This window comes from Folsomia candida, unplaced genomic scaffold (genome assembly GCF_002217175.1).
Source record: "Folsomia candida strain VU population unplaced genomic scaffold, ASM221717v1 Fcan01_Sc019, whole genome shotgun sequence".
Classification (NCBI taxonomy): Eukaryota; Metazoa; Arthropoda; class Collembola; order Entomobryomorpha; family Isotomidae; genus Folsomia; species Folsomia candida.
The window spans coordinates 2,745,165-2,768,144 of NW_019091211.1; the positions used below are offsets into that span (position 1 = coordinate 2,745,165).

Here is a 22,980-nt window from a genome sequence, read left to right on the forward strand (position 1 = left end):
AGGCACGCCCATTAAGGTCTACAGTTGACCCAGAACCTGGACACTCGCTATGGTTGGCTTATGAACCTATACCCTTTACACATTATTTAGAGAATTGCCTGGCCTGTGACCTAAGCATACCTATGTATAGGCAGAGACTGGCGGATTAAAGACATCGGGATTAAGGATTGAGATTGAGGAGTACATTTTAAAATCTTGGGATTGAGATTGAGGACAAAGGATTAATTTTTAAAATTTTGGGATTAAGGATTGGGATTTAGGATTGGGATTAGGGATTGAATTTAATCTTGGATTACGATTACCACGGGATTAAATTTAGGGTAATTTTCTTGAATTTGGAATTAATTTAGTCCTGGATTAATTGTTTGCATTAAATTTCATTAGGCCAGATTTTTACATTAATTAAACGAATCTGAACTTCGGAACAAGTAATGTTTTGAAAATTTTCCATGCAAAATTAGATCGCGTAGAAATACAATTTTTAACTAGCAATTATGTAAATATTTTTCGCACAAAAATTGTTTTACGGGCAAAAATTCTAATTTTACTCTTGGTACTATTTTTAACGCAAGGCTTTGACCAGAATTTGGGGCATATCAATCACATTTCTTTATGAGGTCACACTAATGTTGCAAATTGTCCATTGAGGATACCACGTTACGAGTGGTTTTGCAAAATGTTAAGCAGTATTTTTAAATATATGACAAAAATTAACGAAATTCAATCAATTTTCGAAAAGGGAGCGATCTTAAGAGAAGTTTGGCTTTTCGAGTTTTCAGTCATTGCAAATTTAATCCCATTCTAATCCCACTTTAGGATTGAAGTTGAAATAGTGGGATTGGGTTAGGGATTAAGGATTAAAATTCTAAAACTTGGGATTAAGGATTGAGATTGAGTGTCAATTAATCCCCAATCCTAATCTCAATCCCAAATCCTTAATCCGGGATTGACCAGTCTCTGCCTAGGTGACTTCTGGCCTCGATACCTTAATATAGATTTGTCACATGACGTGAGACCTAGGCCCATATAAATGTTGCTAAACCTGTGACGTAGGCAAATTACCTATGTACTATGTGGGGTGACCAGACTACTTATTAATAGAGGCAGCCAGGCCAGCGGCGGTAGCACATTAAAGGCAAATGACCTATAGTCCTCATGTAACTTGGGACACACGCGAAAGTCATAAGGTGACCTGGACACACCCCTTTGAGTCGTCAATTGGCCCCTTACCGCATACGTAACAATTTGTTCCGGGTTATTGTTAAGTTTCTCATAAGTTCGTTAATTAGACAAATTTAGTTAAGGCCTGAGCATTTTTGAAAAATGGTACAACATGCCGCAATTCCACGTTCTGTTTCCCTTTGCTTATGGATGTCATTCAGCAAACGCTTGACTTAATAATTAAAATCTTTCTATTCTGGAGCCCGCATGCGGGCTTTAGAGACTAGTTAGAAATAAAGGTTGAATAATATTCAATGAATATATAGAAATAAATTACAATTACTTATTAAGAAGAAATAAATTATTTTATTGCGCAAACATACCTTATTAATTTTCCTCCGTAAATCACGAGTAGATCTCGACCCGTCTTATTTTGCAAGCAGCAAAGCAAATCTCAAAATTGGTAATTAATTTCAGTTCAAACAAACTGAAAACATTAAATGTCAAATGCACTGCAAGCCGTCAGCGCGTGTCATAAATGCAAAGAAGGAATTAAGTTTGCCGCAAGTGCCGGAGGGGTATTCTGAGACGGACTTTTGCATACTTCAAGTTTCCAAAATCCAGATAAATATTGCCAATTTGAGGCAATTTGTAAAAAAAATATATTTTTACCAATCGTAACGTAAAGCCATACCAACAAGCGGTAAAATCTTACAAATCTAAATCACTTGAAGTTTAGATAACCTAATCCTACCCTGCTTTGAATTTCTAGGAAAATTTTTAATTTTATGAAGCATGAATTTGAATTGCATTTCACGCATTTTTATTACATATCACAGTAACAATTTTTAGACAAATTATGACTAAATGATGACCGATTTTTCAAGTTTTTGTGAACATATCAAACGCCAGGCTAAATTTATTTACATTGTTTACAACTTTTGACAGGGAATTCCAATAAAACAAAAAAAAAAAACAGAAATTTGAGAATTAAAAATGAAATTACATACTTCAACTCTACGCTTGAATGTTTCTCAAATCAGTGAATGATGGAAAAAATCTGAAGTCAGATAAAATTTAGAAGTTCTTGTTTGTTACAATTTTGAACTAATAATTTTGAAACCGTGGAAATGCACAAGCAATTTGATATGTCTAATTAATTAATTAAGAAATCGTTCAGCACATATTTTAGCAAATAAAAAAATCAAAAGTAGCAATAATGAGGAAACGTGATATTTTTGCACCCTGAGTAATTGAACCGCAAAAACCACTGACGCAATTGTATTTAATCTCTGCCACTAACACTGATTGGCAAATTATGCTCTCGAATAAACGTTTCAAAATTGTCCTTTATCTCCTCGTCCATCTGTGCATAGTAAAATAAAAAATAAAAAATTCTTTTAAACTTTTCTAACCCTGAAGTATTAAAAATGAATATGTACCCAAAATACAATAAAAGTCACGCTTCGAATCATCCTGCAAGATAAAAGGGCACATCGCATCTTGTCCGACAGCCTAAATTTTCCGCAATGATGTAAACCCGAAAATTGAAGCGATGTGTTTGTCAATCCTAAAATTAAATTAATGCGGCTTCTTAAATGTCAATTATTGTGATAAGTATTTGTCTGCAAAAAAAATAACCTCTCCATTCCGCCATTCCTCTCAATACGGCAACGACAAGTTGCCCAGCAAACTCGAGATCCGTCCAGGAATATCGCCAGCAAGACGGAATCTTGAACTCCATCTCCCCACATGTTAACTCCCAATCACCAAAAGCTCGCATCGTTTCCATCAAAGCCAAAAAATTTTTATGCGGGTCATTGACCCGTGTAATAGTCAACCTCAATTTCAATTCGCTCACGGCCGGGAAGAGATTGACCAGTTTTCGGGCAGCTTCTCCATCCTCGCTGCCATTTTTGGGAGAGTGGGGGCAAACCAGATCGAGCGAGGTTATCCCAATGTGACGCAAATGGAAGTGTTGAAGCATTTCAGAAATGTCGCACCCGTAATCTGTATGGGCGTTCGAGATGGATAAATGCGTCAATCTTGGGAGATTTGTAACGCTCATCAAGTCCTTAATGATACACACGTCGTCAGCATTAAGGAAGAGATGGGTGAGATTCGAGAAGTGCAAATTCAGCTGTAAGTAAAATGCAAAATTAATTAATTATTTGGATAAGATATAACGAAAAAGAAAATACAAGCTCTTTGCCTCTATCGGATTGGAGTTATTCAGTAAATCGAGACAATGCAAGGTCAAACTATCCAAAGAATTTCGACAACTTGCCAGCATTTTAGTCATTTCGGAGACTTGAACTTTAAAACTGCTCATAGTACTATGTTTGGACTTCAACGTTTTAAGTTTTCCGCATGCCGTAAAGTCAAAATAGAAGCTTCCAGTAAGGTTAATTTCTTCCAGGTTGGGGCCGCGTTGATCAGGTTTTGGCAAATTTTTGGCATCAAAGCCCTTGGCAATTCTTCTGTACAGCAAGGCGAAATTTCCCAGGAGAACAATTTCAGATTTGGGAGGAGTTGAAATTCAGTAATTTCCGTTGGTGGTGGTGATGCTGCCTTTTTATCCAGATCCTTTCCATTGATCATGATTGAAAGCTGAGTCAGGTTTAGGAAATGATAAGCGCTCCAAATTCCCTGCAAAGGTTCGAACGCCTTGACCTGCAGGAACTTGAGTGTTTCCAACTTATGAGAAATATCTGGCAAAATTAGGACAAACTTGGGGGGCAGGTTGGTCGAACATTTACAAATGTTGTGGCAAGAACAATGTATGTAGAATTGTAATTCGATATTCCTGGCCAGCTTGTGATTTCGTGGTTATCGTCACTGCCCTCCCTGCCAACCAAATCGATAAATTATTAATTACAAATTATCAGAGATTGATCATCATAAAAATTTTAATATTTAGTATCACGTCATTGATTAAGTATTTTCATATAAAAACAATTATTCAAAGTACATAAATTCGAATTCGAACCTTATTAATTTTCCTCCGCAAGTTACGCGCAGATCTTTACCCGATTTGGAGCGATGTGAGTTTCAAAAAGCGTAATTAAATACAAGTAAATACTAATTTACTAATTTGCTAGCAACTGGGCTCTGTTAAAGCAAAGGGATACTTAACTTTGCCGCATGTGCCGCAGGGGTATATTGAGAAGAATCACAGTTTTGCACTATGGGAAATCCGTCCAAATTATCGCTCAAAATTCCAGGAGCACTTTTCCTGAGATATTTTTGCATTATCCGAGCTCTGAGGGGTCGAAGAACTGCTCATACAAAATTCGAAGAACCACACCCACTTTGGGTGTGGTTTTTTCCTAGTGGAGTTAGAGTCAATCGCCATATTTAAAATTGTAGTCCATGCGATTGTCGACCTACCATAAAAATTGCATCCAAATCCGTCCATAAACAAAAAAGTTATGAGCATGGGAACCTTGGCGACAGTCAAAAAACCCCGACTTTGGGGGCGTGGCTCAACGAATGGGGCAGATACCAAACTCCAAAACCTATCAGTACAGCTTTGCTTAGCCCGAACCAGGAATGATTAGTAAACCCATCTTTGTCAGTACTCAAGTCAGTAGTTTTCTATGAAATTATGTGCTACTATTTTGCACTAATTCTTCTATCAATCCTTCGTATTACTAGGCTCCAAATTCTAAAAATATTTACTATCCTTTCCCTTGACTACTTCCTAGTGGAGGTCGTCTCTATAGCCTCCTGGTTAATTTTTTTCATATTTAACTTCATGTTATTTCGTGAAAAGGCAGTATGGATCTCTGGTCCAAATTTCAGCTTTCTATGTTAATTTCTGAAAATCGGTGGGGGTCACCCCATAGGGTCCCTCTACATAGATGAAAATTTTACCAATTTCACTTCATATTCTTCCATTACGGGCCATTAGCAGCCTCTATACCAAATTTCAGCTCGATTGGATGATTTTGAAAAATCGGTATGGGTCAGCCCCTCGGGTACCTCCGGTTGACAAATTTTCCAATTTCACTTCATATTCTTTCATTAGGAGCCATTAGCAACCTTTGTACCAAATTTGAGCTTTCTATGACGATTTTGAAATTTTGGTGCATAATACCCCACCCACTCCGATGACCCCCACCGGTCAACCACTGGACCAATGTCACCCATCTTCGAACTCGTTTCCTAACTTTGTCCAATATGCATATGGTAAAAATTTCAAGTCAATCGGTCAACTCGTTCGAGAGTTATCGAAAGACAGACGGACAGACAGACAGACGGACATGACAATTACATAAGCCCTGGTTCGGGCTTAAAAGGACTCTTTATGGTAGTCCTAGGTGAGATCTACTTGTTCCAGGAAAAACGGAGATCTGAAATCTGCCCCTTCCCAAGATATTAGCCTGGGAACATTGAAAATAATCATGTCGAAATTGTCCCAAACGGGTAAAATTCAACATGACGCAGAGCAGCGAAAATTGATATCTAGCTTCAGCTAGTCAGGAAAAGTCGGTCGCAAGTGAAATTAACCCATGTCGTAAGGGAACGATGTCGACATGTCGAAATTTCGACATGGAGCTAGAGAGCTGAAATTCATAACAAATACCTCTCTACTCTTCAGTATACTTATTCAACAGTTTTTGAGCATGTCGACAGCATATTGCCCGAAATATCAGCCTTGGAATGTCGAAATATCAAAATCGAAATCTAGTTTAGCACCATATGCTGTCATATCAAAAAACCACACCCAAAGTGGGTGTGGTTCTTCGAATTTTTTATGAGCAGTTCTTCGACCCCTCAGAGCTTGGATAATGCAAAAATATCTCTGGAAAAGTGCTCCTGGAATTTTGAGAGATAATTTGGACGGATTTCCCATAGTGTTTTGCTTCAACTTTCCATGAATATGTACATACATAAATGTCTGATTTTTTTATCGATCGTAGATAATGTCATACTAATCCAGACAATTAGGAATTTCAGGCAGCGTATGAATTCTTTATCTCGTCATCATTTAAAAAATATCTCGACAACATACATATGAATAATAATTATTGGCAAATATGACATTTTTTGCGTACTGAAAATTTGGTAGATTAATGTTTATTGTTTTATAACGAATACAACGAATTTTACAGCTATGTAGTATTAAAAAATGTATTCACATTAATTTTTTAATATTTATGTCCATTCCATGCTTCAAAATTGCACTAATGACGAAGGAGATCCAGATCAGGACAAGTATACGAGGAAGGATCCGCCCTTCTTAAATCTGCATAATCTACAGCGTCCAAATTTGTCCCTCCCAAATTTTTCGAAAGTTGGGACTCGTCAATTTCCTCTAGCAAGAACTCCCCCCATTTTTTCTTATTCCTGCCAAAAATGTGCAAAGTTTCGGTTGCCTCTTTCGATAGAATACCTTTGAAGATATTGTAAATTGGGAGTGCAAATTCTGGAGCTTTGGGTTAAAATTATTTCACAATTTAAATGTACGGAAGAGTGTATTAAATAAATTTCATAAAGATTTTCCCACGTACTGTTCACAGAAATAACCTTGTGCAGAGAATATGGGTAATGTTGCTCAATAACGGATAAAATGTGGAAAAATAAGGGTATACCTGTACAAAAAAAACATACAACATCGAGAAATGTTACACTCTTAGAAATCAGGGTTTCGTTTTTCCCGTCAAGATTTTTTACCACGGCAGGTGGGAAAAAGTGGTAAAAACCGGGAAAAGCGGTTTCTACCGTCCAAAATGGGAAAATATGGCTGCCCATGTATTTAGTTATGGGGATAGCTAACTTCATTAATAATCAATATTTTCCGAATTGAACTTCATATTCGTGATCTCCACGAATTTCTGAAAATTTTGATATGTAATACGGGCACTTTTGATAAGTTTTGATTATTTTTCCAATTTTCCCATATGAACACATGTTAATTTTAGAGATTGTTCGAATTGAACCGTATTACCAACTAATTTTCTCAGAATTTGAAGGAGAATACGAACATGACGTCAGATTTTGAAAATCTTAAGTTTGAAAAAAGTTGTTTCGGATTGCCCCAAAACCAGAGTTTCTCCCATTTCTTCCATTTTTCCCATTTCCCACCAACTTTGGGTGGGTGGTAAAAAGTGCCTTTTTCCCACTTTTTCCCGCTGCCCTGGTCAATTTGGTTTTTACCAATCGAAACCCTGTTAGAAATTCAGTATTAAAATAATACCAAGCGGTACTATTTTGCATACAAAATGGCATTGTTATGCAAAGCGTTGTAGAAACAGCTCGGAACAAAAATTTTGCCATATCGGTAGCAAATTTCTAATAAAATGTGTAACTTTATCAAGCGGTAGAAACTTTAAGTAATACCAACAATTTTTACCAGATTTGTAGCAGTGCAAGTTTTCGAGGTTAAACAATTTTTTGCATCAATTTTGTTTACAAAGCTTACATCGTGCACATCCCTGCTGAATTAGGTTGAAATTCCCCATGTCAAAAATTATCCATCCTTGGACAGCTCGTTGCTCATTTTCTTGAAACCTTCGCATGACTAGGGCTGCTTCTTCGAACATTTTGCTGAAATATCTCCTGAGGCGGTCAGACTGACCGGCAACAATGGCGCGACGAAGGTCCCAATCTCCGACCGGAATTGAGAGGATGGGACGCCCCGTTTTATCACAGCCTTCAACATTCACTCGAAATTCACGGTCAAAATCGGACCAGTCTTCGTGTAAAATATTATCAATATCGTTTTCTTCTCTCCACTGAATATCCTACGGAAAAAAAAATTGTTCCTAACATTACTCGGGTTTTCGTTACACAGGCATAGTTTACCTCATACAGAATTTAGAATGCGTATACTTTTCAAAAAGGGAACATTATTTTTAAGTGTGTATTCAAATTAGCGGGACTTACTTCCAGTATGCGACTTGTTGCCCGTGACACTTCAAAGTCTTGCTCTGTAAATTTTATCCCACATTTTTAGGTAGACATACATACATATGTAAATTATGAATTTAAACTAGGACATAATTCGTGCAAACATGGCATTTCATGAAAACATTTCCAATACACATACGCTCACCCCTCAACCAACGGATTAAATAAACATCATCTTTCATATATTCCTGTGGAAGTTGGGAACTAACAGCACTACGAAACTGCAAATACATAAGCAAAATTAAAGCATATTTGGTAAACTAGTGTAAAATTCTGAATCCAAGATTATCTCAATTTATGTATCTAAAACTTTTTGCATCATATTTATTTACAATTAGAAACATGTATGTACATAAGTATGACAAATATTTTTACCTGATCCAGTGCTGCTTTCTGGGAACGGGTTAAAGTCACAAATTCCTCGAGAGAAATTTGTAACGAAGGCAGAACACAAAAAAGAATTGAAATTAGGTAAAACTTATAATACATAGTTTTCCTCATTTTTGTAAATGATTTTAGTAAGAATACGAGCACAACGAGACAGACGTGGAAGCAAAGTAATGCAGTGGTGGATATGTAATTCCTCAGCACAATTTTTAATCATATTGTTGACGTACATACGCGATCTGTACCTTGACACCCTGTCAAGAAAAAATTGCAACCTTTATCACAAGTACATACATGCTTACATAAGTATGAGGATACATGCTTATGTACATAAGTATGCACATATGTAAGTATGCTCATTACTTCATTTTACTTTACCAGTGACTGGTTCTCACGATTGGTTTAGCTTATGTACCTTCACCTTACTAACATAAGTAAAAATGCAAAAAAATTGAATGCCATCCCAGTGTCTGGAGACGATCAAGCAAGTTTTTATGCACCAGAAAAAATAACTGCGGTTGAAGTTATGCAAGTACATATTATGTACATACTTATGTATATTAGGTATTTATTAAGTACTGTGGCTCTCGTACACTGCTACATAGAAACTGGTATTAAATCGTTACTAACCGGAGTACATATGTACATACATAAATGTGTATTTGTTTATGTGACTACCGGCACTGGTAATAATGGGCACCACAGTTAAGTAATGTTGCTGTAATGAAAAATTTACCACCAAGAAACAAACTGATACCAGTCTGGTGGAAAGTTATTTAACAAATCGATACAAGTTGTGCTTCTGCTGGAGAATATGCTAATCGTCACCCTGGATAATGAAAATTGATGACTTATCGTTTACACTATCTCGTAGATATTAAAATACCGTGTGGATTAAAAACTAGGCTAAGTAACCACGAAGGATATCCATATTCGCACAGGTGTACATCGACGTATTTGCCCCTCTAATATCCACGTAATCCAAGGCTTCCCAATTTTTCCCACCCAAATCTTTCGTAAGTTGGGACTCGTCAATTTCCTCGAGCAAAAACTTCTGCCATTTTTTCTTGTTTCGGCCAAAAATGTGCAATATTTCGGTGACATGTTTGGATAGGATAGGTTTGAGGATGTCATAAATTGGATGCGCAATTTCTGGAGCTGTCGTATAAAATTATTTTTAATTTGATTATACGGCACAACACGAGAAATTTCAAATTTCAAATTTACTGTTTATATAGGTAACCCAATGTGCGAAATATGGGTAGTGCTGTTCGATAACGGTAAACATATGGAAACATATAGATAAACCTGTATAAAAAATTGAGAAAAACCAGGTTTTCGAGTTAATATCATTGTTTGCATGATTTTTTTTACAAATCTCACATCTTGCACATCCATGCTGAACTAGGTTGAAATTTCCCATGTCAAAAATCACTGATGCTTGGACAGCTCTTTGCTCATTTTTTTGAAACCTTCTCGTCAATACGGATCCCGCTTCGAACACTTTGCAGAAATATCTGGCGAGACGATCCGAATGACCGGAGACCACGGCGCGGCGGAGGTCCCAGTCACCGATCGTGACTGAGAGGACTGGTCGTCCCAATTTGTCACAGCCTTCGATATTTGCTCGAAACTCGCTGTCGAAATCGGACCAATCTTCTTCTAAAATATTGTCCATATCGTTATCTTCCCTTCACTGGATATCCTATAGAACCGTTGTTGATGTATAATATTGCCATGTTTGCATAAATATCTCTGACTTAACGGAACTTACTGCTAAAGTGCGAATTGTTGCCCGTGGAACGTCAAAATCTTGCACTGTAAAATTTGTCCCATAAATATATTTCTACATATTAAAAGATCATGACAAACGTATTAGACCGGCGTAATAAAATGCTCAGAACTTTTTACACAGTTAATGCACATATCAATGGAAAGCTTATACTTTGGTGTATTCAAAAATAATTTTTTCGAAAATTAATTTCACTGTATTCCCGCCCAGCGCGCGTTTTAAGGGGCGGTCCAATACATTCGTCATGATCTTTTAATTTCAAATAAGACTCGTATATATGTTATGTGCAAACATGAGAAGGAAAATTTCAAGAAATAGTTTTTAGGAAACCCACCTCTCAACCAGCGTATCAAATAAACGTCCTCCTTCATGTATTGATGCGGAAGTTGGGAGCTCACGGCTGTTCGAAACTGCAAAATAAAACTTATGTATTTGCCACTAATCTAAAATTCGGAATCCAACATAATCTATTTATACACAGCGAAATCTTACTTGTTGGGTGATATTTATTTGAAATTATGAGACATAGATATTCCTATGTACCTGTTCCAGTGCTGCTTTCTGACTACTGGTTAAAGTAACAAATTCTTCAAGAGAAATTTGCAGTGAAGGTGGAACACAAAGTGGAGTTAAAATTAAGTAAAACTTGTAATAAATATTTTTCGACATTTTAATAAATTATTTTAATTAGAAGCACAAATTATGAGCACAACGAGGCAGACGCTCGCTAGCAGAGTAGGCTAATGTTGCAATACTAATTCGAATTATTCATCACAAATTGTGATAAAGACTTATCCGGATTGTGATTCACACAGACTGTGAATCACAATCGGTCCGTCGTATTGTAATATGTACAAAGTGTCGCCTGACCAGAAAGAATACAACCTCTGTCAGAAATAGATAAGTATTTATGTACATGCATTCATATGTATATACATATTTATGTATGTATGCTCATTTCCTCAATTTTGTGGTAATTTTGATCAAGCTGATGTTCACATGTGGTTTACCTGATGTTCAACTTAATGCAACAAATTGCATTATGCCAAGGTTTTGACAAGACTCTAGGTAGTTTTAGGCACGAGGAAAAATAGGTAATTCCAGGTAAATTTATATGTACGTATGTTAATAGTACATGTTAAGTCATGCAACTTGCAGGTGCAGTTCTCACGTGAGAGGTCATTTCTGCCTCAAGCACGCGTATGCACATACATCCACTCTTACAATTCCGGTATTAAAATAATGCCAGGAGGCGGTAGTCACGTGTAACTTTATCAATGTGGCATTGCTTTGGAATCTTCAATGGGAAGACTGCTTATAAACATTGATTTGACTTGGTACATTATCGTAGAATTAATTTTACATTGTTCAAAAGATCTTTATTAAGCGATTTTAGAAATCAATGCTTTTATCGACAAGTTGAAGAAACTTGATGAACTGCGTGACATATCGGTGTTAAAGCTTCCAAAGAAGCCATGTGTATTAATTGACAAAGAATCCAACAGTTTTGCCGGTGGGGTGTGCTGAGATATCTAAGCTTCGCCTTATCTATCTATATAAATAAGTTAAAAATGTCATTAGTTGAGTTGAGTCGAGTCGAGTTGCGTCATCGAGGATTCACGAGTCGGTTTATTTAATTTGCTCAATTTTTCAAGGTCAACAGAACTTAGATGGTTTATTGCACATTTGAAACTGCTAATCTGTTTCCTCTGTATTTTCCCCTAATAAGTAGAATTTCCTCCGCTCGAAATCAACGCTGTTGCCGTGTAGTACAACAGATTCGATAAGAAATTCACCCTCACTTTTTTACCCAGGGTAGTAAATTGGCCCACACGAAATCCAATGTTACTGTAACTCCTCAATTTCCTCCTCCAATACGGTTCACGTCCCCTTCGAAAGCCAAAATACCGCACAAAGTTAGCCGAACGTGTCCCAATATTCCCCAGAAGATCCAGACCCACGTGGGACATCCCTACCAGACTCGACATAATGGCCACTGCAGGGGTTAAGGTGGCCAAGGGGACAACTGAGAAAAACTTAATGACCACGTAGGCCGATGCAACCGAACAAACGAAAGAACAACCCAGCCCGACCGGGATAACGTAGAAGAATCCCTGATTCATGGTGACAGACACAATTTGAAGTTGGCGGTATTTAACGAGATAGTTTGTTTCTTGGGTAAAATTAAGATTTGATGAAATTGTCAACGAGTCATGAAACATCACCGCTACGTTGCAAAGTATGAGAATAGTTCCCATATTCATGACGGAAATTTGCCATCCAAATAGCGGGATGGACACGGCGCGAAGTATAGTCTTTCCCCAGGCGGGTAGGATGGGCACGCTGCGAAGAATAAAGTAAGATGGATCGTTGATGGGATATAGGAGGTTGATGAGGGTGAGGGAGACAGGGGCGAAAATGATGGTTCCCAATAAGCTGTGCAGATACAGGCCCAGCTGGTCGAGTTTGGGGGTCCAAGATTCTAAAAATACGTACGTATTTACTTTTTTTGTTAAAAATTGAGGATCTTCATTATTCCTTGCTTGTATGTATTCTTTGTATCGTCAAATAAGTTATGAGGGTTACGAGATTTTGTAAGCGTCGTAAAATTTTTTGTCAAAAGTTACGCTATTACTGAAGCTGGGCTCGGATCTGCTTCCTCTAAAAAGTCCTGTTTTGATGGGTTTTGAGCGTGCACGCACTCTCGCCTACTTTTGTACGGAGTCATGTGAAATTTTAAACTTTGTCCTAGAGATGCGAAATTTGGCATGCACATGTACCAAGATATCCTGCCTCATAATCTAACATCAATTCCCGTTCCGTTCGCTATAAATTTTTCAGGAAAAATCAAAAACCAAACGGAATAGGGGTGACATTTGGTTTTTAATTTTTCCTGAAAAATTTATAGCGAACGGAACGGGAATTGATGTTAGATTATGAGGCAGGATATCTTGGTACATGTGCATGCCAAATTTCGCATCTCTAGGACAAAGTTTAAAATTTCACATGACTCCGTACAAAAGTAGGCGAGAGTGCGTGCACGCTCAAAACCCATCAAAACAGGACTTTTTAGAGGAAGCAGATCCGAGCCCAGCTTCAGTAAGCTTACGATTTTTACAACGCTTGTCCCTTGTTTTTTTTCGAAAACAAAATATTTTACGATACGATGGGTATGAAGGAATAATGAATACCCTCCATGAAACATTGAACTTTTCAGTACTGTATGTACCTCCGCCGGTAACAATTGAATCATAAATTAATTAAGAGTGTAAACTTACTCTCATAATTCGTACTTCTACATATCTTCTGCAGCTGTCTAAATCCCAACGAGATCGAGGACGCATTAACCCCATAAAAAGTACTTGCCGTCGCAGCGGCAATTACTGAGCAGTGGCCAATAATGAAAACAAGTCCCGTGAGCCCGGTGTTATCCGAAAAATCGGGGTCCTTCTCGTACGAAATTATTTGCTGGAACCCGACCCAAGTAAGATGTAGGCTTGCATAGAAAAGCAAGCCCGTCATGACGTGGGCTGTGATGACCTTTGGCCATTGGGTGGGGTAGGGCTCTTCCCGCCAAGTGATGGACTGCGGGTAGAAGAAGGAACCAAGTTTGCCGAAGCGTTGAAGAGCATCGAACGGCGTGACGGACGGAATCAAAATTTTGCTTAGGAAAGTTTCCGTCATTTTAGAAGAAAAATTTGCGTGTTAGTTTTGCATTAAGATTTTTGCACCACTGCAACCTCTGCAGGTGAGCAATATTTGATGAAATTTAGTTGGGGTAAGGAAGCGAAATTATTTCTGAATTAAGAAAATGAACGTACGTCCATCGTGACGTAAATGTTATTAAAGGTTTCCTCTAATCCTGGAGGTGCAATTTATTGTGTAAGAAATGCGTAATAAGTACACTCTAAAAACTTTCGCCACCATATTATCACCAATATGTTCCACTGGATGATGGTAATATTTATATACTGCGAGGTTACAGCGGAAGCACCACGTGGCACGTGGCAATTACCTACGTACCCATCACCAGTTCGGTGACAGTCTATCACCAAGCTGCAGCATACTACCACGGAAATTGTAACAATCTCTATCACCAATGTGGATGTAGTACTTTTGTCGCTAGGTTTTTTAGAGTTTGGGTGCCATAGATTAATTAAATCGCTAAGTTTAGAGCAATTTAACGTCGCAATTTGGTTCAGAAATATATGCTACGTACATATTTGCATGTACCTCTCCGATAAATAATTCATTTTCGGATCCCATTCATTTTGCAATTCAGCAAGTTGCAAGCAACTGTTGAAAATTTGACGTCCAATTTGACCATGATCTAATTATATTTGGGATTAATCAAAAGTTGTAATTTAGCTTATATATATATGTGCATACATATTTTCCATTCACGTGGTTATGTGAGTACATTAGTGACGCGTGCTTAGTTAAATATGTACATATTTAGGTAAATATCCCTAGTAGTAAATATGTATGTATGAAGCTTATGATTGTGCGTCACGTGTGTGCCATGCAATAAAGGGATGACAATGTTCAGTGTTTCGTTTCTTGCAGGTTTGCTTAATTTCTTGCACTGCAAAGCAAGAAATGCAAGAAATGCAAGGTGCAAGAAACTGCAAGAAATTCAAGAAACACAGCGCCCTCTAGCGACGCGCCCTAAGAATTACAGCGGCGGGAAGGAGTTTCTTGCACCTTGCATTTCTTGCGGCTAAAAATAGCTGCAAGAAACCATTTTCTTGTGGTTATTTCTTGCAGGTGGTTACTTGCACCCGAAATACTGACAAGGTTACTGTAAGAGGTATCATCGGATTCTTGAAAAATATGCTTCGCCAAATGTAGGTTGTTAATGTACCTAAAATTCAAAGTGGGAGTAACAATATTTTTAAGAGTGAATCGTTTAACGCATGGAAAGTACAATTTAAAATTTATTTATTTATGTTTTTGGCGTATGTATTTATAAAACTGTAATCCGAATAAATAGCACGGAATGATCATAGTATTTTGCACATAATTAAATATAAATTTCACAACTTCAAACTAGTCTTCTTTATCGATTCATTTAGTTAATCAGATAACTTTGGGATGCCTTACCATAGTTCAACTGAAAAATTGTGTATGTCCTTAGTACATTTGATATTTGAAATTTTGATTTTTGGACAGAACGATAAATCCAGTTGTTTAAAACAGCTCTCAGAGTGGAACTCTTCCAAGTTCTTGGCAGTGTATAGCACATCCTGAACAATAGCTTTAACTTGTTCACAGGTACCATGCAAGTTCAACCCATATCCATCACACCCCGAGAAATGGAATGTTTTCAATTTTGGCGCTTTTATCTCAACCATGACGTCGCCGGAGTGCGTTACGATACAACATTTTGGTATTGGATCGATCCATTTCTGGTTCAAGTTTGGGAAAATGTAATGAATCCAGACATCGTTTAAGTTTAATCTATTTGCGTCTTTTACGAATAGATCGAGCGTTTCCACGTGGTCGCCAATTTGAGGCAAAATTGTAACCAGTTTGCCCGGGAGACTGTCTTCCTGGAAGAGAAAACATGATGAGCAATGGCAGCCAATGATGATATTAACCTTCTTGGCGAGCTGAGGATTGAAGTAGTTGATGTCCTTTGATGGCTCCTTATCGTGGCGACAAATTGCACAAAAATCGACCGAGTTGAAAAAGACGCCAACTTTTCGCCCGAGTGGTTTGACGCCGACTTCGGCCCAAACGGAACAAACGAGTCGAACGGACTTTAATGAGGTTGCGTCGTCCAGAAAAGAAAATACTTTTTCCAAAATCTGTAAACAAGCAAATTTGCTGTGATAAAATGTTATGAATAGGCTTGAAGGGGGACTTGAGCATGAGTTGAGCAATCGCTGTTTAGGGGATACGAGAATTGAATATTATTAGACTGAAAAGTTAATAAATTAATGATTGAAATTTTGAAAACTGAAAATTTCAAGTTTGAACGGACAATGAGAGTATTTATAATTCCTTCGCATCCCTAGTATTCTTCGTATCGTAAATGGATTACGACGGTTGCGCGATTTTGTCATAAGAAATAGCATACTAAGCTAACGGTCAATATGATATGATACGTAACCCCCTTGTTTTTGTCTTTGTAAAGGATGTTACAATACTAAAGATATGCTGAATACTCCAAATGTAAATGCTAAGTATCTTCTCTAGCCTCGAATTCGCTGTCATCTTAATCTATAGAATCTAATTTACAAGAATTATTATAAAATTGGTCACTTTCTTAACGCAGTACTCACCAAAGGGTTCAAAAAAGGAGTTTTCGGCGCTAGGTCGACCACACGGTTAAATTCTTTTTCCATGTTGATGACTTCCTCAATCACAACTAATAAATAATTGTCACATATGGGAATTTTTCACTGCAAGAGGGTGAACCCTCATTCCCCATGAACATTTACTTCTCTGCTATGCTGTGACTATCAGCACTGACGATCGAATTGTGACAGCTTTTTGTATGACCAACTCTTTCAACCCAGCGATATCTGTACTATGTTATTTACGATCCTGGATAAATTTTTTCGCGTAAAACCAGCGTAAAATATTGTTGACCTTTCCGCTGATGTTGTTCTCATAATTGTAAATATGCAGGTGAGGTTATTGCCACGCTTGGCGACATAATGGCTTATCCACTTACACGGATGAAAAAGATAACGTAAATACATACATACAACACCATTCACGTACTATACACACTGCAAAGCATTCGGTGGATTCACATATGTGCCACATACTGGTATTGATTTCGTGATAATTCCTAACCGTATTGGTAATGCTTTGATTCTGAGGGGTAAATAGATATCTCATCACCACCCGTACTCACGTCAGAATCGAACCCTCCATTAAACCAAATAGTTGAATCAGCTTAATCAATCACATATTTGTACAACCTTTTGAATGCAATTTTCATAGAAATGATGACTTATCGCAAATCCCTGGGTTTTCCGCGTATTAATAAACTCCCGACTTATTTATCTATTTAAGCCAAAGGATTACTCCACAACAAACGAGATAATTAAATATGTATACAACTAATCATTCTTAGATCTGGAGTGGCATGTATTGCATGAATGAATACAGCTTTTAATAAAATTCTTTCAACAGTAGTACATATTTATGTACCTACACAGGTGGATTATTTTTGAATAATTATTAAATTAAATAGTATCATTTTTTTTACCATTTGCAGTGGGAAACACAATGCATCATATTTAGAAGATAGCCAATAGAAATAATATGTAGATATGCATAATGGGTACATTTTTACCCAAAGCATTAAACATTGCATGTACATACTCGCAAATTTAACATAATGCTTTTTGTGCAAATATATATATGAATATGTACATATGTTCATATGTTTACACTATTGATAGTTTGTCTCCGAGTGGTATAAGTTCTCTTTTACCACCACATCACTAAAACCTACTACAGTTCCGGTAGAGTCATTTATGTAAATACATATTTACTCAAACCAGTAATATTTAATGTGATTAATTTTTTCTAAAAGTGTAAACATATGTACATAGATACTTTCCCAGTTTTATGAAATTACTCGCTTATCTTACGTATTTCTTGAAAAGTTATTTGACATCTCGAAATCAATAACAATCCTTCGTACTTTTCGTAAATATGTATGTAGGTGTAACCTCGTCGTCATGCTAGAAACCGATTACATGTATGTTTGTACCTGTAGGTACAAATTCCTCATTATTAAGGTCGGTGATAAATCACAAACAATTTACTAAAAAAAACTAACCCTTGCGACACAAAGTAGTATAAATCCGCCCACAAAAAAATAATGTTTACAAATTGCGTGTCATTAATTCTTGCATTCAAAACCAGAAATATGTAGACTCACGCAACAACACGCTAATATTTTTGCCAACCATACAAAAACTTTTAGTTCATTACGGATTTGACGCAAAATGACCATCAAGGAGCACTTCCCGTGTGACAATAGCATACCCTCTACTTGCAAATGGGTTGCTTATTACCATTTGGTACATAACTTCGAAAAAAAACTTGAACCTTTTTAAACTTTACTTAAAAAAAACTTAAGTAAATACAATATGGTAAATATTTTTCAGGTTTTCGCAATCGGAGGTCTAATAGGGTTAACATTTTACACGATTAACACCCGCACACCGTTGCTCCGTGCTACGGAAACTTACTGGAATCAGACAAGCCAAGCAGGAGGATCGTATAATTTTCATAGCGAGAGTTCCGAAACAAGTACAGGTGATCACTGATTGGCTCCAAGCAAAATTAATTTAAGCCAGTAAAAAATAAAATATATTACAATTTTAATCTTGTTATTTAATTGTTTCAAATTATTTACAAGACCTTTGGAACATTAATCCAGCCCTGCCCGTCGTCCCTTTGATGCTTGTCTGGGTTAAGAATGTGGAAATATTTTTGCAAGGAGTAAACTCGGTAGGGATATAATTTTACAAATTATATCAAAATTAGTGCACACACATAATTATAATTAAGATATTCATAAGAATTATAGTGAGGCAATTCACGAAATTATTTGTAACTTGTTAAATGTAAGTAAAAAAATCTGAGTAAATCTTAGTTTTTAAAATAGTTAGTTTTACAAAATATGTACAGAGGCGCCCTTGATCTCAATAAGTTTGGAAAAATTTGTGGGCTAATTTTCTTCAGAAATATTTGCAAAATTTGTAAAAGTTTATAAGTTTACAGAACTTAAGGATTTTACAACGTTATGTTTCCAAAGCTTGCGTGAAATGCCTTTTTGTATATTGCGAATTAGTAAATTTATACATTTGTCAGTTGCCTAGATTCAAATTTTGAGTGATCTCCAATACTATTTACCTCTGTGAAGGTTTTAATATAATTGTGGCTATTTTTTTATTTGTAAATTTTTACAAACTTTACACAGATTCGTAATTGATTAATACCTGTCTGTTTATAACTTTACCATCGCTATTACATATGTACACAAACATAAATCAATATATTGATTTATGTCTTGATTTAATATGTAAATACCTACTTATTTTTTCTAGAGGGATCCGAAAAAGCTTAAGACTTGGTATATTGTTAGCATTCCTATGGCGATGTGGTCTATCTTACTTCTGATTTTTTTCCGGGAATTTATAACGGGAAATATTATAAATATTTATTACATGTTGGCCAATCTGCATGCATTTCTGTATGTGAGAAGTTTGTCAAACGAGCTACGGCAATCGTAATAAATGAGCGAAAGTCTTTTCACGAAATGAAATTGGAAATATTTATTTAGCTTTTTTTCTAAAATTTGTAACTGCACGACCATATGTATTTGCGGGTTATGTATACCCAAGTAGATGAGTTATATTGTAACAATGTGATTTCAACAATGCCTATGTTGAAACCTAGTGAGTGTGATTAGAAGATGGCATGTCATTGGTCGGCAATGTTAATGCAACGTAAAATGAGCCATTAAAAATCACACTTTATTTTCAATATTGAAATCACGTTGAGATAACTTTTGTTGGGATTCATCACCTTCACACAACGTTGACTGAATGCGCGAGCGTCATTTTTGATAACCGTAGGACAACATCGACTGAACGTTTAATGCATGTTTGTTTCACATTGAAATCACAAGCTACAAAGGAGCGCGAATGATTTATCCGGCTGGCATGCTCTTCTTTCTTTATTCTCATTCACTTTGACTGTTCATTTTTCGTCTTGTCCAAAATGAATTTTTTAGTTGTTGAATTCCCTACTGATAACCCAAAAACGGTGGACGTTATTCCGCAAACGTGGCTTATCTCGAAAACTCAGTGTTATTGGCCTACTCGTTGCTTGTCAACGAATTTGACTAAAATACGACGAGAACAAGTTAAGCCTGATCGAAGTTGGGGAAAATGTGCGTGCAGAATATTGGGACATTTTGGTAAATTTTTAGCTATTTTAAATAGTATATAATTTTATTCTAGGTTAATTTTTAAACTCTGGTGTTTTTTGATAGAAACTTTTGAAGCCGCCCAGCAAGCAGCCGTTTTAGCCGAAAACACATCCGATTTGGATATTAATTTTTCTACAAAACGGTCCACCCACCGGCGACCAGAGTCCAGTTCAGATTCGACAGATGACGAGGGACCACCAATAAAAGCGAAGAAAATTACTAAATCTGTGATTAATTCTGTGCCACAAACTTTATTTAAACTTGGTAAACTAAATTATTTTGCCAAAAAATTGATAACATATTTTTGTCTAATTGAGCGCACAAATAATAATGTGTTATTTGAAACAACTTCAGGCGACTTAGCAGACGTGACTCGTGCACAAATTGACCAGGGCCTCGTTTTGTCAGGAAATAATGAGGGTGAGTTGTTGGTTAGTTTTTTTTAACTAGACAGATACTTATTGCAATTATATTCACAATTAAATTATAAACTACTTTGATTTGTCTAGAACGTTCAGCCATATCAAATGTTGAGACAGATTCGTCAGGAAGCCAAATTTTGTATATGAATGCCACACCTTCAGGTGATGGACAGTTAAATTTAGCTATTATTCCTAACGATACAAATGTAAACCAAGATGACCAATCCGTAAATTTCGGCTCCCATCCTATTTATTCATCACCGGTACCATCACCATAGTCAAATTTGGGGTTGCAGACACAAGGTAATAATATGTAAATATATTAAATGTATAATTGTGATTAAAATAGTATGATGTAGTTTTATAAGGTATTATGCTAACTATACTAAGCCAGTTGATTAATTTTTTTAACAAACTTGTTACTCAGGTTTTAACAAAGTTGTGCTCAAACATTTGGCAGCAATAAAAACTGGACAAAAATCAATACTGGAAAAGTTGGACTTACTTCTCAACAATCAGAATAGAATCGGAGTAGGACTTGACTTGAACACGGAAACGGAAGAGCCTGACTTCTCGTCATTGCCAATCTTTCCCCTTGAAAGTGTGGACGCCCTTGAACAACTCGAGTCGCAATTGGCTATAGACGATGAACGGAAATTATTTGTAAGATGAAGTACTATACATACAACAATGCCAAAATAATTCATGTTTTAGCTAATTAATTTTTTATGCGTTTAGGTACTTTATCTAATTGACATTGGAGGTAAAAGTCCCGGCGAAACAGTCAAGCGAATTTTACAGAGAATTGTTAGCGAAGATCTCGCCATAGATTTGAGCTACACTGGTCTAGGAAAGAACAAAAAACCATTTAATATCTACAAACATATTGTTAATTGCATCACAGGTTCGTCAATTAATTACAAACATATGAAAATCAATTTGAATATTCCTGAAATTAATTTTCAGCTGCAACAAAGAAAAATAAGAGACTCCCTGCAGAAGTGGAAAAAACTGAGTTTGCCATTCGTGAAATAGTGATGGACTTCTTCCGGTACTCGAGGCCAAGGAAAGCAGCGGCTTCTATTTCTCAAGATTCCACCGATTAGATTATCTTTGTTTAAAATAATATAGGAAATGTCGTCAAGTAGAAATAAGCGTAGAATTATTCAAAAAAGTTATGAAAATCTCGTGCTTGAAGTTGATGCACTAGATGAAATCTCGGTAGGTACGGTTGAGCTTTCGGACAATTCGGTATTAGACAATTTGTTACCAGATAATACAACCGTTTATAATGATGGGGCTCAATATAGTTATGGATTAGAGAAGGAAGCCATTAATAGTTTTAGTTAGTACGACAGTGATGAAGTTAACGATGGGGACCAAGATTTTAAATCAGGTTTAGTGAAATGGGTGGCAAAACACAAAATAAATGGTGTGGCAGTAGACGATTTACTAAAACTATTAAGTGCTAATATTCCTGGTGGGAATCTTCCAGAGTCTTACAAAACATTAATGAAAACCCCTACAAAATATAAAATAGATTTAATTGATGGTGGGCAGTATTATCATTTTGGATTAGAGCGACAATTGCAGAGATTAAGTAAAATTGCTGGGTTTACCGATAATTTTGAAACAATTGAATTAAAAATAGGAATTGACGGTCTCCCAATCAGTCGCTCCAGCAAAAAACAGTTTTGGCCTATTTTGGCAAGTGGCGATATTTTAAATAATGGCAAACCTTTTCTCGTTGGCTTGTATTTTAGTTTATTTTGTAAACCAGAAAAATCTGATCAACTTCTTGGTCCGCTAGTTGAAGAGCTCACACTGCTGCTCGGCAATGGGGTTGAAATTAATGGCTTGGTACGAAAAATTTCCATTAAATGCATAGTTGCGGATGCGCCCGCTAGAAATTTTGTTAAAAACTGTGTTGCATTTAATGGTTATTATGGTTGTGATAGATGCACTCAGAAAGGTCAATGGCTGGGGAGAGTAGTGTTTAGCGAATTGGACGCCCCTCTAAGAAATGACCAAGATTTTAGAAGAAATATGTACCACAATCATCAGGTTAAGGAATCCATTTTATCCAAATTAGAAATAGGAATGGTTAGTAGCTTTGTCCTTGACTACATGCACTTAGTGTGCCTGGGTGTAACTAGAAAATTAATATCTTGCTGGAGAAGTGGACCAATTCCTTTGCGAATTGGAAGGCAAAATATTGCACAGATTTCTGAACGTTTAATTGCCTGTAAAAATTTTATACCGTCAGAGTTTAATCGCAAGCCACGGTCGCTGGTGGAAGTCGATTATTGGAAGGCAACTGAATATAGGACATTTCT

The 22,980-nt window shown here is 36.6% G+C and overlaps 5 protein-coding genes across 8 annotated transcripts; 1 reads left to right on the forward strand and 4 right to left on the reverse strand.

Moving 5' to 3' along the window:
* Window positions 1–2,047: 2,047 nt before the first annotated feature.
* On the reverse strand, window positions 2,048–3,296 carry LOC118438246. Its single transcript, XM_035858158.1, has 3 exons — window positions 2,803–3,296; window positions 2,604–2,731; window positions 2,048–2,527 (listed from the first exon to the last, which is right to left on the reverse strand). The coding sequence occupies exons 1-3, from the start codon at window positions 3,227–3,229 to the stop codon at window positions 2,447–2,449; spliced, it is 636 nt and encodes a 211-aa protein (XP_035714051.1). The 5' UTR covers window positions 3,230–3,296; the 3' UTR covers window positions 2,048–2,446.
* A 2,913-nt stretch (window positions 3,297–6,209) lies between these two features.
* On the reverse strand, window positions 6,210–8,659 carry LOC110857717 (SEC14-like protein 2). Of its 2 annotated transcripts, none has more exons than XM_035858256.1 (6): window positions 8,452–8,659; window positions 8,216–8,297; window positions 8,053–8,096; window positions 7,589–7,910; window positions 6,678–6,758; window positions 6,210–6,598 (listed from the first exon to the last, which is right to left on the reverse strand). In XM_035858256.1, the coding sequence occupies exons 1-6, from the start codon at window positions 8,575–8,577 to the stop codon at window positions 6,351–6,353; spliced, it is 903 nt and encodes a 300-aa protein (XP_035714149.1). In that variant the 5' UTR covers window positions 8,578–8,659; the 3' UTR covers window positions 6,210–6,350. The 2 variants fall into 2 exon arrangements, with proteins under 2 accessions (XP_035714149.1, XP_021962022.1); XM_022106330.2 differs by having other exon boundaries at window positions 8,222–8,297; window positions 8,452–8,658.
* Window positions 8,660–8,772: 113 nt separating this feature from the next.
* LOC118438251 lies at window positions 8,773–11,004 on the reverse strand. 2 transcript variants are annotated; one of them, XM_035858164.1, is made up of 6 exons: window positions 10,748–11,004; window positions 10,590–10,665; window positions 10,238–10,281; window positions 9,847–10,168; window positions 9,691–9,771; window positions 8,773–9,621 (listed from the first exon to the last, which is right to left on the reverse strand). In XM_035858164.1, exons 4-6 carry the CDS (start codon window positions 10,139–10,141, stop codon window positions 9,365–9,367), a joined length of 633 nt encoding a protein of 210 aa, XP_035714057.1. In that variant the 5' UTR covers window positions 10,142–10,168; window positions 10,238–10,281; window positions 10,590–10,665; window positions 10,748–11,004; the 3' UTR covers window positions 8,773–9,364. The 2 variants fall into 2 exon arrangements, with proteins under 2 accessions (XP_035714057.1, XP_035714058.1); XM_035858165.1 differs by lacking the exon at window positions 10,748–11,004 and having other exon boundaries at window positions 10,590–10,679.
* Window positions 11,005–15,213: 4,209 nt separating this feature from the next.
* LOC110857749 lies at window positions 15,214–16,743 on the reverse strand. 2 transcript variants are annotated; one of them, XM_035858082.1, is made up of 3 exons: window positions 16,543–16,743; window positions 15,733–16,065; window positions 15,214–15,663 (listed from the first exon to the last, which is right to left on the reverse strand). In XM_035858082.1, exons 1-3 carry the CDS (start codon window positions 16,603–16,605, stop codon window positions 15,355–15,357), a joined length of 705 nt encoding a protein of 234 aa, XP_035713975.1. In that variant the 5' UTR covers window positions 16,606–16,743; the 3' UTR covers window positions 15,214–15,354. The 2 variants fall into 2 exon arrangements, with proteins under 2 accessions (XP_035713975.1, XP_021962051.1); XM_022106359.2 differs by having other exon boundaries at window positions 15,214–16,065.
* A 1,452-nt stretch (window positions 16,744–18,195) lies between these two features.
* LOC118438306 lies at window positions 18,196–19,527 on the forward strand. The gene is made up of 4 exons (XM_035858264.1): window positions 18,196–18,303; window positions 18,391–18,541; window positions 18,645–18,736; window positions 19,336–19,527. The coding sequence occupies exons 1-4, from the start codon at window positions 18,229–18,231 to the stop codon at window positions 19,519–19,521; spliced, it is 504 nt and encodes a 167-aa protein (XP_035714157.1). The 5' UTR covers window positions 18,196–18,228; the 3' UTR covers window positions 19,522–19,527.
* Window positions 19,528–22,980: the final 3,453 nt, after the last annotated feature.